The sequence below is a fragment of the Thamnophis elegans genome, chromosome 12 (genome assembly GCF_009769535.1).
Source record: "Thamnophis elegans isolate rThaEle1 chromosome 12, rThaEle1.pri, whole genome shotgun sequence".
NCBI lineage: Eukaryota > Metazoa > Chordata > Lepidosauria > Squamata > Colubridae > Thamnophis > Thamnophis elegans.
The window spans coordinates 49,804,562-49,817,287 of NC_045552.1; the positions used below are offsets into that span (position 1 = coordinate 49,804,562).

General features: G+C 39.1%; 1 protein-coding gene across 2 annotated transcripts in view; it reads right to left on the bottom strand.

Moving 5' to 3' along the window:
* The window catches only part of DIAPH2 (diaphanous related formin 2), a 339,263-nt gene that overhangs the window by 305,155 nt on the left and 21,382 nt on the right, over nt 1–12,726 (bottom strand). Inside the window, exons 3-5 of one of the 2 annotated variants that reach the window (XM_032227726.1) lie at nt 10,928–11,104; nt 5,053–5,157; nt 1,400–1,420 (exon numbers count right to left, since the gene is read on the bottom strand). In XM_032227726.1, the coding sequence (XP_032083617.1) occupies nt 1,400–1,420; nt 5,053–5,157; nt 10,928–11,104 (303 nt within the window). The remainder of the gene's footprint in view (nt 1–1,399; nt 1,421–5,052; nt 5,158–10,927; nt 11,105–12,726) is intronic. The other variant, XM_032227728.1, reaches the window with a different exon arrangement.

A 12,726-nucleotide genomic window follows, 5' to 3' on the forward strand; every position in this document is an offset into this window, starting at 1 on the left:
TGATTTCATGAATACAACACATTATAGTGTTTTTTTTTTAATACGTAGCATAAAGGTTAAAAAAATAATATATGAAGTGCTATCTTCATTTTAGATGTCAAAAGGGTTTTGTGGCTACCGATGTTTCTTTTCTGTGGGAGACGGGTCCAAATGGCTTTTTGAGTGTTTGAAGTTGCCGACCGAGTGTTTAAAGTTGGATTTGCAAAGTACTTTAAATTCCTGGTTGCATGTGTGCTATCCAGAGTTACTTCATCTAGAAAAGTAGACAGAACTGGGAGTGGAGTTAAAGACATCATCAGCTTAGAATCCCTGAGTTCCCACAAGCACTCCAAGTCCAAACTTTTCTGAATTCCGTTGACTACTTATCCATCAATTATTTATTTGGTATTGAACTTTGGTTGATTGGATTCTTACGTATGTATAGGATTAAATGCATCTTCTATTATACAATTGCTCCTGATTCTCTGTGCCTAGCAACAAGTTACTTTTCAGATCCCACCTAAAGTCTCATAAATTGCTACATAAAGTTGCTATGAAATGCACCCATGCATTTTCCCTTACCAAAATTTGGGATCCAAATCAAGAGTGCATGCTTTACCTTTCAGCTCTTAAATCTAATGATTTTGGGTCCCCTACAATATGTAATCGTTAGAGTTCCAAATAGCATCCTCAATCAAATAAGAATGCGACGCTAGAGGTTCCTCAAAGTTCCAATTTATTAGAGAAGCCATGTTGGCACATCTGGGAAAACCCAATCTGATCCCCACCCAGTTGAAAGTTCAAGACCCTGCCTACCACCCACATGTCCGTCACATGGTCCATCCATTGTCCAGAGGAAGATTCCTCCCAGTTATGCCACTCCAGGAGCAAGTTGACCTTGGTTCACTTAGAAAGAACATTATTTTGATTACATACCTCCCATGCACCATGCAATTACCTTTCCCAGTTTCCCACAGTAGAATATATGGCAGGCTTGAGGGCCACTATAAAAGATAGCTTCCAAGCCTGATACCATTCTTATATCAGCACACCACAAATAGCAAAATAAATAGAACTAGTTAGTGATCAATCAGTCAGTTTAAGAATGGAACTGATTTGTATTAGTCTTGACATTCTCAATTCATCCAATTCTCAATTATCCCCTCTCTCAGGGCTTCATTTGTATTTAAGAGGCCATAGATTTGTCACAGGAAAATTGGGATACAATTACTTAAATTCGATTTCATATTACCCTAATTTTTTTTTAGACCAGAATTATATACAGAAGATGAATCTACTACAGCAAATTAAAGAGACGTGCAAATAGTCACTATGCGGTATAATACGGGCAAACAATCTATTTTTACTGGTGTTATATCATGCATTTGAAGTTAAGACAGACAAGAGATAATATACTCACCGGAACTTTGCTTCCAACTATCTGCATGCAGTGATCAACGCAGAGAAGTGAGAGCAATGAATAGAAACAAAAAAAGAAACAAAAAAAAGGTACAATAAATAAGCTGAAGCATTTCACACAACCAACCAAGTGTTTAGCATTTAGTAAATTGTTAAAAGATGTTTAAAATTAAAAGAGAAATATTCATAAGCAAGCAAGTCCAAGAACTATAAAAAGAGATACTTTAATTGCACATATCCATAACAGTTTAATATAACAAAAGAGGACTTGTTTGATTAAGAATACAGTGTGTATTAGTGCATGCAAAAAAAAAGAACAGTGGAGAATTCATTAGGCACACATTTTCTTTTTCCTGAGAAAAAAAGCTTGTTACAGGTTAGACAGCTGTTGCAAGCAGACTAAATTGCAATGGTATTTTTATTATGTTTTCACCTTAAAATTTAAGCAGCTCTCTGTTTTCATTCAGTGCATCTACCTAGAATGCCAGTCATAATAAAGAGTTAATTAATTATGATATAGGATTTCTATGTTCCCACCTTTTGAAAACAAGGTGATTAGAGCTACAAGATAATTGTCCCTTTTTGCAATTATCACACCAAAGGGCTCACAACAGGAGAAAAATATGCTGCTGACTCAATTCTAGACCTGATTTCTAAAGAGAATAAATAAAAGAAAGATGCATTTTGAAACATGAGAAAGAACAGCAAAAAAAAATGGAGAATGGAATGAGCCAATCTTAATCTATCTATCTCCATCTCCAGTCTCCATCTCTCTGTCTTCTGTTTGTCTATTGTGGTACAAAGAGATGTTTTATTCATCGTAATTCTAGCAGCATCCTGGGCAAATTGACACAAAGCTAGCTATAGCTTCAAGGAAACATCTGTACAACTTCCTGTTATATGATAATGACTGGTGGGACAACATTTAAGAAGCTATAGATATGAGCCAGATTTCACCTCCATCATCTTCTTCAAAGGTTCTAGCAGAATATAGTAATAATAGTGCTTCCGAACTGTTAGGTTGGCAGAAACTTGGACAAGTAACAGGAGCTGACTCCGTTATGCGGCGTTTGGGATTAGAACCGCTGAACTGCCGACTTTTCTGATCGACAAGCTCAGCGTCTTAGCCTCTGAGCCACCGCATCCGCAACTGGTGCCTACCTACACTTTAACTTGAACGGTTGGAAATGATTGCTTTCCCACGATAGATTTGCCAGTTCATTCTTTTTCTACCAAATCTAATGGGTGAAATTATACACTTGTACGAATGAGATGGAAGTTAAGGATGATTTGCAATTCGAGAAGCCTAGGCAGTGATATCATATAAATAGAGGAGGTTTCTTATTTCCTGCTTTTATTTATGTTTACTTCTTTGTCCTGTTTTTGCCCTTTGCATAATGATGCCTACCCAAAAAGGTACCAGCCTGATGGATATTAATTCATGTACACATGTAGAGTTGAGTGTACTATTAAAACGCCTGCATGCGTTCAACTTTGCATCGAGAGTTGCTTGCCTTCTGTTCCCTATTTACAAACAAACCGAGCAAACACATGCATAATCTCATTTATGAGTTTGCTTTCATATATAATACATGAGTATTCATATAGCGTTATCTCCATTCTGCATTCTGATTTAGTTTCGTTAGAGTTTACTCTAATTCTGCCTTTAGGTATTTGAGAAAGGGAGCGGAATGCGCAAGCTCGCAAGCACCTTAACTACCAAACAATTACTTCAGCACAAAACTGAGTAAAGATTTTGAGGGTTTTCGAAGTAACGAAAAGCCCTATCCATCTCATAATTCTGTCTAAAACAAGCTAGGGGCAAAAGCACTTATCAGTGGAAACATATTTCTGCCCTCGGATAGCCAAGCAAATTGAAGGATGTGAAATCTATCCATTTTGGTTGTGGTACCAGCTTATTAAAAAAAAAATGTTGCCGAAAAGATGAAGAAGAGAAACTCTTGCTGCTGTTTTCATCCTAAAAAGTTTCCTACTTGGATTGCTAGTTTGGTGTAAAGATAAAGGCTCCCCTCACATGTATGTGAAAGTCGTTCCCAACTCTAGGGGGTGGTGCTCATCTCCGTTTTCAAAGAGCCAGCGCTGTCTGAAGACGTCTCTGTGGTCATGTGGCCGGCATGACTAAATGCCGAAGGAACACGGAACACTGTTACCTTCCTATCAAAAGTGGTTCCTATTTTTTCTACTTGCATTGTTACGTGCTTTCAAACTGCTAGGTTGGCAGAAGCTGGGAGCTCACTCCGTTACGCGGCACTAGGGATTCAAACCGCCAAAGTACTGTCCTTTCTGATCGACAAGCTGAGTGTCTTAGCCACTGAGCCATCACATCCCTTAGTTAGGTGTAGCAAAAGCTATTTTGCATATAGGATGACAACTGAGAAAGCCTACTCAATCCTAAGTAGTTCGAGCTAGATATTATCAGGATCAGCTGTGTCACTTTCAATACCGTGCCATTTTTTTTCTCCATCAATACAGGAGAACATTACAGTAGGTACGACTACAATCGAGCCCCAAATTTATGTTGCTACGTGAGACAAATGTTTGGTGAATTTTGCTCCATCTTTCTTGCCACAATTGTTAAGGCAATCGTTATAGTTGTTAAATTAGTGACCCGGTTGTTAAGTGAATCTGTCTTCCCCATTGACTCAGCTTGTCAGAAGGTTGCAAAAAGGGGATTCCAGAACATTGCAACTGTCGTAAATATGAGTCAGCGGTCAAACGTCTAAATTTTGACCACGTAACTACTGGGATGCTGCAATGATTGTAAGTGTGAAAAACGCTCATAAGTCGCTTTTTGGGCACACATCCCCATCGCTGACCTATTCCATACAATTCCACAGCCAAGAAACTTTATTGGCCTGGTCTACAAGTACAACTTGTTTCAAAGCATGAAAAAAAAAATATGTTTCCGATTTGAGTTCAACACAACCGAACCGACAACGGACTGCTTTATTGGGCCACGGATGGCGTTTGCTGCTTGGCTTTGTGATCTGGACTTTAAAGCAATCAATTAGACTAAAAAAGCCCATTTGCAAAAGCTACTTTACAAAGAAAGCATTGCTTGCACAGTGCTTGCAGAGTTTTGTGTAACTGTCCTAACCATCGGATTCCTCTGAGTTGAACATCACAAGACAGGATAGGAAACACCCCAAGAAAGCGTGGGAAAACGAAACCATTGATCCCAGCAGTTTTTATTTTAGAAATAGCACCCAATTTATAGCATCAGTCAACAAGAAAGCAGTTAGGAAAGATATGTTTTCACTTTAAAGTCAGAAAAGTCTGGTTTTTTTTTTCTCTCTCTTTCTGCTATCATATGAATGCAAGAGACTCTGTGGAAAAAAGCTTAATAATTATTCCAGAGCAGTGGATTTAAAATACTTATTGGTTTACTGTAAGGAGAGAATCATGTTTCAAATTGACTATCCGGTTGTGAGATACGCAGTACATTCTAATTAAGGCTTTTATCTGCCCTTGAAGGCATTTTAAAGGATTTCAGGAAGAAAGCTTTGTAGGTGCTCTTAATAATGATAAACGGAAAGCAGAAATTTTGGAGATTTGAGTTGAAAACTGCAGATGTGGTTAAGAGTATTAGTCTGACCTATCTTGGGAAGCGAGGAAGGCAGAAACTCTACTCACAGATTTGGCAGTTGCGGAAATGTACTGGACAACCATTTCACGTTTCGTGGTCAAATCTTTATTCCGTAAAGGAGCTTTTCGTTCTTCATTTAGATTCATGTCTTCCTATAAATAAATAGGCATAACATTGCCAAGATTGGATTATTATGTCATAGTTTTACTTAATCTTCATGACTGCAGATGCTAAGAATTGCTCTACATCTAGGCAAAATGTAGCGTTGACTGGTTTACTTGAGACAGGCGATATTCCTCATCATTATCCTAAGCTATTAGTTTATGGAAACAGCTTTCATGCACACTTCAAACTCTTCTCTTTTTTTTTTTTTAGCCCCCATATCATAACCAATGCCAAGACCAGAATTAGCACAGGGGCCAGGAAGAGATACGTGTCTCGGCTCAAAAATTGTTGCAACAAGTCATCAAAAAATATTTATTCCAACAGAAATTGAGAATGGGTGGAAAAAAGCATGAGGATGGAAGGCAGTTTCTCTTCTAACCCGTTAATTGTTGTGGCCCACCAGTGGCCAGCGGAGCTGGTGGCAGACTCAAACAGGAAGAAGGCTGGGGAGGAACCTGGGCCAGTCCTGGGGCCTGGGGAAGGCTCTGATGAGGGCTCTGCATTGGAGGCAGAGAGGGGGCCAGGGCCGTCCAACAGTTATCAGCTGCCTTCTGAGGCAGAGATCATTGGGGCAGAAGAACAGCTGGAGCCTGTTCCCGATGTGCAGATATGCAGAGCAGCCAGGAGAAGGGAACAGTTAAAATACAAGGGCCGACTCAGGAATAAGGCCACAGGTGGTCGGTGAATGGACCCTCCCATAGGGAATAAAGAGGAGGGAATAAGGCAAGTGGAGTTTGCAGGAGACAATTAGTTCGCTTAATTAGTATGAAGAAGTCTCAGAGACTCCTTGCCAAGTATTTTCTTGTATCGCATTCTGTTTGGAAGATATTGGCCTGGCACCTCTCCAAGCCTGATAGTGTCTGTGGTTGTAAATTCACCCTTGAAATACTGTTTGCCGGGACTTTGCTGGATGTGAATGAGAGGAATTCACATTAGCTTAATAAAAAGGGGTTCTGTCAGGACAAGGAGTCCGTTTCGTGATTTTGTGAAGCCTAGGTCAGAATATTAATTTGCACATTAAAGCAGTGGACAAGATTTTGGAAACAGTGTTACTATAACTTGCATTAAACATGGCTCCCAAGATTGTCTTTTGGGAGAACAAATCCCAGATTTTACAATACTTACCACTTAGGAATGATTATGATAAACATAATTTAATGCCAAGCATACATTCCAATCAGTCTTAAAGGTAAGCAGCATATATAATGTGTGCAGACACTTGCACACACATAAAAATACACAGTACATATAAGTTTTGTTTACATAAGAGTTTCAATCAGTCTTAGACCAGTAGAAGCAATGTGTCCATTGATGCTTGAATACTATCTTAAGACACAGTAAATAAAATTTAAGACAAAACTGAAATAGGTTTATAAAACAACTTGTCTAGAAATCCATTTGGAGTAAAGTCCAAATGAATCAACTTATCTCTAGGTTATAAAGTAGTATCTAAAATTTATATAAAATGTGATCATATTAAATGAGAAAAAATGTTAATATCAAAGATTAGGTAGTATATTTGTAGATAATATCTAGATTCGTAGTATCTATGTATCTAGAGATACTACATTTTATAACAATAGCAATAGCACTTATATACCAGTTTATAGTGTTTTACTATACATTACTATATGTATGCATGTATGTATATGTGTGTATGTATGCATGCATGTATGTATGTATGCATGCATGCATGTTTACACACATACACTATATTACTGACCTTTCTAAGCAGTTTACAGAATCAGCATATGGTCCCCAGCAATGTGGCCCTTGGAAGGATGGAAGGTTGAGTCAACCTTAAGCTGGCCAGAATCGAACTCCTGGCTGTCAGCAGTCGGCAGAACTTGCCTGCAATACTTCACTCTAATCACTGTGCCACCATGGCTCTTTAGCTAATAAATTAGCTGTTACATCTTTGGAAGCTGAGATAAGTGGGGAGGAAGAACAGCTGGGGCCTGTTCCAGATGTGCATATGCACAGAGCTGTTAGGAAAGGAGAACAACAGAGGACAAGGAGTCAACTCGGGATGCAACGCACACGTGGATGCTGAATGGCCCCCTGGCTGTGGAATAAATAGAAGGAAAGGGGAGTGGTGGTTGTAGGAGACAACAGTTTGGATTTCTGAAGATTTGGCTCATCTTGTTTCGTGCCACAGAGACTGCTTGCCAGAACTTAATTTGCAGCCTTTCGTCTGGGAGCTCACAGCCTTGACATTATTGCAAGGTCTGTAATGCAGTTAATGGTGGGTAAATGCAATTAATTCAGAAGAGGAAAATAAAGAGGGGGGTTTCGTGACAAGGAGTCTGTTTCTTGTTTCTGCTAAGGTTTCTGCTAAGGCTGCTAAGGCTGGGTCAGAACAGGGAGAGTGTGACATTTGGCAAGAGAAAAAAAGCTTGTGAATTCTAGTTTATTAAAAACTATTTCAGAGTTTTTTAAAAGAACAGAATTCGTCAGAAATCTAAATTTATGTGGCACGAAATCACGGGCTGGATGGTTCCAAAAAAACAGGGAGTCCATCCAAAGTGTCACATTGCAACATCTGTTAACTAAAATAGACTCTTGTTTGTCTTTTCAAGCATGCTTTGAGAGGAGAGTGCTTGCAATGGCTTCACTACTTGGGATTCTTCAGCTCCGTCACATGTACAACCGCACACGACGTGGGATACGGAAGTCCCAGGAAATTCACGAGAACGTATTCACTCTCATGAAAAGCAAGTAGCTCAAACAGCCTAATTGCTTGCTTAAATAATACAGGGCCCCGCATTTCCACTACATTACAGCCCATTAAAATGGAAAAGCAAGTTGATGCTTGACTTCTTGTGGCATATGACCACTCATCCGTATGATTTTTCTTGGCATCAATATTGCAGCGGTTTGCCAATGTCATGTTTTCTGAGTGTTGTAGGCGATCATCCCTGGTATTTTGCTGGTAGTCTCCAGCCAAGGACTAACCACAAACACACAGAGACAGTTGCCAAGGCAGACAAGCTTGGCCAACAACCACTGTCAGCTGAGGCTCTTCACTCCAAACAAGAGAACAAATAAACCTCCAATATGTTACTGCCTGCAAGATAGCAAGCAGAGCTTAATCCAGGGATAACAACTGAAGGTATCCAGTGATTATCATGAAAATATCTCATTAAACTTTCACAAAAGGGTCCTTTTTGAAAGAAAGAAAGAAAGAAAGAAAGAAAGAAAGAAAGAAAGAAAGAAAGAAAGAAAGAAAGAAAGAAAGAAAGAAAGAAAGATCTGGCCTTGAAGGAACAGCAACCTACACAAAATAAAAACAGCAAAATAACACCTAATCCTTAAAATACTGTTTTTAAAGGCTTGAACATTATAGACCAAAACCTGTACACTACCATCCTCAACATGGTGAACTTTTCCCAGTGTGACGAAGATTGACTCAGACTTACAACTTTCCGAGGTGGGTAAAATGAAGACCCAGACTGTTGGGGGCAATAGGCTGACTCTGTAAACCGTTTAGAGAGGGCTGTAAAGCACTGTAAAGTGGTATATAAGTTCAAGTGTTATTAGTCTTCCTTCCTTCCTTCCTTCCTTCCTTCCTTCCTTCCCCCCTCCCTCCCTTCTTCCTTCCTTCCTTCCTTCCTTCCTTCCGTTAGAATGCAGTATATCAGGCTAATTCTGTTGACTTCCAGCAGTTCAATCCTGATGGGCTCAAGGTTGAATCAATCTTCCATCCTTCCGAGGTGGGTAAAACCGCTTTGAGAGGGCTGTGAAGCACTGTAAAGTGGTATATAAGTCTTACTGCTATTGCTATCTGATGCAAGTTGTATCTTTTGCAACCCCCTACATCGTTTGAGCCATAACATCATTAAGCAATTGATGGCTTTTGCACAAATGTTATCGATCAGGCCAAAATCATAAATCCATACAAGTAGCAGAATGTCAGTTTGCAAGATTATTGTGCAAATTAGGTAAAATCTCCAGGATATGCTATTTTCTGATGAAGTGGACATTCCTGAGTAATCTTCATTCACCCTCCCCCTTTAAAGCAAGACTTCACCGTGGATGGGATATGTTGCAATTTTACAATGTTGCTTCACATTTTTAAAAAAAATGTTTTAATCTTAAATTAATTGATTTTAATGTTTTATTATATTGATTAAACTGTACATGGCCCAGAGCCCCTCCATGAAGTAAATGGCTAGTTAAGAAGTTTGATATATAAAGAAATAAAGACGCCACAAGGAAATAAAACATAGGGCTTGAACAGCAGCAGTCGTAATCAACAAATGCCCGCTTATAAAATTGTGGTTCACAATGCAATTGTTGTTATGGTGATAAGCTTCAACATGTTTTGTTCCAAAAAAAAAAAAAAATGAACCGAAGAACAGGACTTCATATTAATCCTTTATACCTCTGCTAAAATGGACTACAGCCTGATAACATATATCCCATAATAAATGTATTGGTTGCTTTTCTTTTCGCTGCAACATCGCATAACTTGGTGATGAATACTATGAAGGGGTGCTTTTAAATCTTTGTAATCTTCCTGACAAAATTCTTAATAACTTCCATTAGGAAATAATGGAAATAAGGTTTGTTTATCAAACGGCTTTCATTTTCAAAACTACTTTCACTCACTGAATTTGTTCCATACCCATCAGTCCTCTAACCATGACTGAGCATTTTGAGTTGCAAACTATTAGTGGCTAATTAGAAACTATTGAAAAATTGTCTTTATGGGATAAGACATGATCAAGTATTACACACAATTATGTGGTCACTGAGAAAGATGAAAATGTCACAAGGGCTGTCTATTAGCATTTTTATTTGAAGCAAAATGGGCTTTCTAGCCCTCTACTCAAGGAAGCCAATGTCAAAGCCCTGTTAGAATCCTCCATTCTCAAACCGTCATCTTTTAATTAGTGATTTCACTTTTCTTAGGGAAAGGAACTTTTTCATTGAGAAATTTGATAGACCAGAGGTTGGTAACCTGCAGCTCTGGAGCCGCATGTGGCTCTTTCATCCCTCTGCTGTGGCTCCTGGTTGCCGGTCAGCTCCACAATTGATAGGACTTTCAGTTAGGTAAGGTTAAGGAAAAAGGAAGAGACTCTATGGTGGGGGAACCAGACTTCCGGTTGGCTCCAAAATTGAACAGGGGGCTTCTGGTTAGGACCTTTATGGTTCTTTGAGTGTTTAAGGTTGCCGACCCCTATGACTCTCATACAATGTTCGTAATGTAGGCACACGTCCATTGCAGAGGTGGGTTCCTACCAGTTCGCACCTATTCAGTAGAACCGGTTCATCAAATCTACCAAACCGGTTAGAAGAGGTTCCACCGGTGGACCCGGAAAGCAGGCCACACCTACAGAAGAGGTTCCAACATTTTTTGAAACCCACCACTGGTCCTTGGATATGATTATTCTACACTATCGTGCTCATATTTATAAAACTCAGTGCCTCTGTGAAAGGTAAGGATGACTACTGCGTTTGCGGTGCAATCAGAACATTGCGTGTGTTGAAGTTGTTTTAACGCAAACCAAAGATGCCTTTTAAAAAACAAGTTTACATCATATTCTGATGCATGCCAGTGCTGTGTGTGAGGTAATTTAAGGTGGTTCTGACAAGTGTCGTCGGCATCTTCATATCCGGTCACATGGGCGGCAAGCCACTCCCATCCGGTCACATGGGCAGCAAGCCACTCCCACAAAGGAAGCCACACCCATAGAGTAGGTTCGAACAATTTTTGAAACCCAACACTGGTCCATTGAGAATATTAAAACTTACCATCATCTTCTCAAACAGGTCCATAACCTCTTTTTCCGATAAATTCGTTGAACGTTCATCAAACAGTGGCTGTGCCACTGGCAATTCGTTTATAGAGGCCGGTGAGTCGATGGGATGCTGGATAAGTAGCCTCTCCTTTTTGACTCCAGATTTCCTAAAACTAGTTAATCTGTCCCGCTGCAAAAAGAAAATAAATATTCTTAAACGTAGATGTCTAGGAGAAAACGCATCGACACGTTGCTTCACATGCTAACGACACAGGAATGATCATGCCCCAAAATTAAGCCATACCGCTTATTTCTGAGACTGTACTTGATGTGTTTTGTTTTACCTAATTGTGGTGACTGGACAGAATCAGGATAAGTGGTTTATTAAAATGGAGAATCTCCAGATCTGGAACCAGGTAACTCTTGAAGCAAGAAAAGCTAAGTTTAAACTGAGCCAATCCTTATTCTGCATCTATTTCTTCTGCTATTAAGGCACAGTTTGACTGAGATTCTAGAAGCACATTGTTCTCTGAAGTCTTTCAGGCCAATACTAAAGCCCACTTTCTTGTATAAAATTAAAACAAGGTATTTAAAGAAAGAACACTTAGATTTTGAGAACATTTTTACATATCTAACACTTTAGTTTTGTTCTTACATAATGACAGCGCACTCGGCTTCAGCTGCAGAGACATGCCTCACCATCTAAAAGGGGCATCATTTCCATAAACTGGTTAACTGGAGAATGTTTAATAAGCTGAATAGAAGTTCTTTTTGTAAGGCCTGAAGCAAGGCATTTTTAAGGCCCTCCATGATATAAGTACAGTCTCAACGCAGAAACAAATCAGCTGTAAAGATGCCTTACATGAGATAAAGTTACATGCTCCATCACATTAGTTGAAGATAACATTAAGAAGCGCAACGTTGCAGGCAAAGAGCCTTAATCTATTGTTTCTCTCAGCACTACATGCATGCCTGGTTATGTATTAGTAGAAAAGAATCTATTTTGGCGTTTGCTTAGCTGGAATACATTCAGTAAAACGAGGGTCAGCAAAAGGTGGGAGCCCATTTGGATGATGGGAAACCTTCATGAGATGAATGAGGTGGGTGCAGCCTGGTGAAGTTCAGTAGGATTTTAGTGGAACAAACTATGAATTTCAATACATCCAATGCTCACGTGAGAATGTAAAAGTGCAGCAATGGGTAGATTCCTTCCAAGAAGGTATGGATTTATAGTATGTGTTGAATCATAGAGGTGTGTGGGTTTTTTAATAAGCAGGTCAGCCGTAGCCAGGGTGGATTTGATTTGAATCGAGTTGATTTAAATCACGATTTAAATCACTAGTAAAAAGGTTTGGCTTAAATCAACTTGATTTAAATCACAACTTTTAAAGAACAATTTTCATCTCTGTCCCACAGTGGCTCACCGACCGCCCCAATATTGCAGAATATACAGCCTCATGCTACAAAGCTAAGCTCCATTTCATGCCGAATAAACTAATTTATTAATGTATCTTAAATAGAAAACTATTTTTGCTCCAAAAGCATTTTATTAAAATAAATTTGCTAAAAATGAAAAGGAAAATCCAATTTAAATTTTAAAAAATCCGATTTATATTTTAAAAATCTGGTGTGTGTGTGTGTGTGTGTTGTTGTTGTTGTTGTTGTTTTAATCATCAATTTTTATCCACCCTGGTCATAGCTAAGGGTGTCATAATTGCCATGCAGGCAGCACAGATTTTTTGAATCAGAATACAACATAATATCAGATGACTTTATCTACTTCCCTGTCAGGTACTATGGATTTAATACCTG